This window comes from Condylura cristata, unplaced genomic scaffold (assembly GCF_000260355.1).
Source record: "Condylura cristata isolate star-nosed mole 26May11 unplaced genomic scaffold, ConCri1.0 scaffold00034, whole genome shotgun sequence".
In the NCBI taxonomy this organism is placed as follows: domain Eukaryota; kingdom Metazoa; phylum Chordata; class Mammalia; order Eulipotyphla; family Talpidae; genus Condylura; species Condylura cristata.
Genome location: NW_004567135.1, coordinates 435,244 through 437,158, shown reverse-complemented (window position 1 = coordinate 437,158; position 1,915 = coordinate 435,244). Strand labels below are relative to the sequence as shown.

Genomic DNA, 1,915 nt, shown 5'->3' with positions numbered 1-1,915 from the left:
GGGTGCTCGGCAACCGCCAGCGCCTCTGTGCCAGGTGGCAGCCCCAGGAGACCAACGAGAGCCTGCGCAGCTACCGGGACGCCCTGCTGCAGAGCGACCTCACGCTGTGCCCCGCGGGCGCCAACCCCGAGTGCTACCGCATCTACGAGGCCTGCGCCTGCGGCTCGGTGCCCGTGGTGGAGGACGTGCCGGCCGCGGGCGGCTGCCAGCCCGCGCCCCTGCGGCTGCTCAAGGCCATGGGCGCCCCGTTCATCTTCGTGCGGAGCTGGGAGGAGCTCCCCGCGCTCCTGGAGAGGGAGCGGGCGGCGCCGCAGCGCGAGAAGGTGCAGCGGAGAAAGCGGCTGCTGCACTGGTACCAGCACTTCAAGGCGGAGCTGAAGGGGCGCTTCACCCGCGCTCTGGAGAGCTCCTTTCTAGCCAGCAAGGAAGACTAGCGCTGCCCTCCGGGAGCCCCGGCCCGTCCCCGCCTGGGGACAGCAGACCGCCGGTGGCCGCGCGGCCCGCACTCGCCCTGGCTCGAAGCGGGGAGCTGCACCGTGGGAGACGCCACGCGGGCGCGCACATTCAGACGCCCAGTTGGCTTCGCCGTGGTGCCGGCGGGGAGCTCGCGGGGCGGCCCACGGGTCCTGCAGCCCGCTGGGCTGTCACCCCACACCCCGGCCAGGGAGGGACCCCAGCGCGCAGCAGCCCCCGTCTCCCGCTGCCCCCGCCGCAGGGGGTCTCAGTGGACCTGCCTGTTCTGCTCCCCCCTGTCCCTGGAGGGTCCGTTCACCCCCTGTACCTCTGGCCTGTACCCCAGTTCTTCTACACACAAAATAAAATCTAATTTATGGGGAAAGCTTTCTCAGTTCTTGCAAAAGCAAAATGAAACTGAAGACGTGCTGAATCCATAGCACCAACTGGGAAGTCAAAACTAGCCATGTTGCTAAAAAGATGTTTTGCCAATAAAAGCCTTTCGCGTCTAATCTTTGCTTGGTAAAATGTGCAGGATCTTGCTTGCTTCATTGCAGCACTGACTGACAATGCAGGAGCGAGCAGCTTTTACCCTTGGAGGCTGGTTACCACATGACACGTGTGTTAGTGGAGTGTGGCGCAGCTGTTTGACCGAAGGACATTTGTGACGGAAAACATGGGCGGGGAGCAGAGTGGGAATATGGAGTCAGATAAACTACAGAATTAAAAGTCGTAAAGTAGCTGTTAAACTCCTTCGAGGACGCTTTTAGGGCGCGTGCCCAGTCGCTGCTAGTTAGGTCGCGCTGGAATCACTCAGACGTGTGAAGTGGGTTTCACTCTCGCGTGACCAACTCTAACAATACGACCCAGTGTCTCCTGCCACCGTCCGCATGTAAGACGACAGGACTTAAACCGCCCTGAAAGTGTTCAGGCGCAGCGAGTCTCACAAGATTTCCCGACTGGGCGCAGGACAACGTGACGCCCACTGTCCCCGAGTGGCCCTGGGGCGTGAGTCCCGGCTGCAGCCAGCGCCCAGCGGCCCTGAAGTTGGCTGGTTTCCCCTGGGGCACTTGAGTTTGCTAATGACCTAGCAGAATCCCAAGGGTACCTGAAGGGCTTCTTGGGGTTCTTGCCACGCCCCTTGGCTAGGCCCGAGGCCGCCCCCGAGGCCTGTTCCTCACCCTTGGGCTTTTGTCTTAAGCCACATGGGTTTCTTTAATTTTTTACTCAATTTTGAAGAGTTGATGTTGCGGTGACGTTGGCTTATAACATGTAAGGTGCGACGAGCAGCGTCCTGTCCTGGTGTCTTGGCTCGGCCGGAAGCCTCTCTCCACCCCGTCCGAGAGCCCGACCCTCCCGGGACCACGGCGCTGCCTCATCTAGAGCCGCCTTGTGCTGGGTGACTTGTTCGCTTACCCTCAGCGTGTGGGAGACATCGTGCTGCGTCTCCATCTTCCCGCAC

The 1,915-nt window shown here is 61.7% G+C and overlaps 1 protein-coding gene across 1 annotated transcript in view; it reads left to right on the top strand.

The window, feature by feature from the left end:
• TMEM5 (transmembrane protein 5) overlaps positions 1-994 on the top strand; it is a 14,941-nt gene extending 13,947 nt beyond the window's left edge. Inside the window, exon 4 of the mRNA XM_012732269.1 lies at positions 1-994. Coding sequence (XP_012587723.1) covers positions 1-434 — 434 coding nt within the window. The 3' untranslated portion in view covers positions 435-994.
• The last annotated feature ends 921 nt before the right edge of the window (positions 995-1,915 follow it).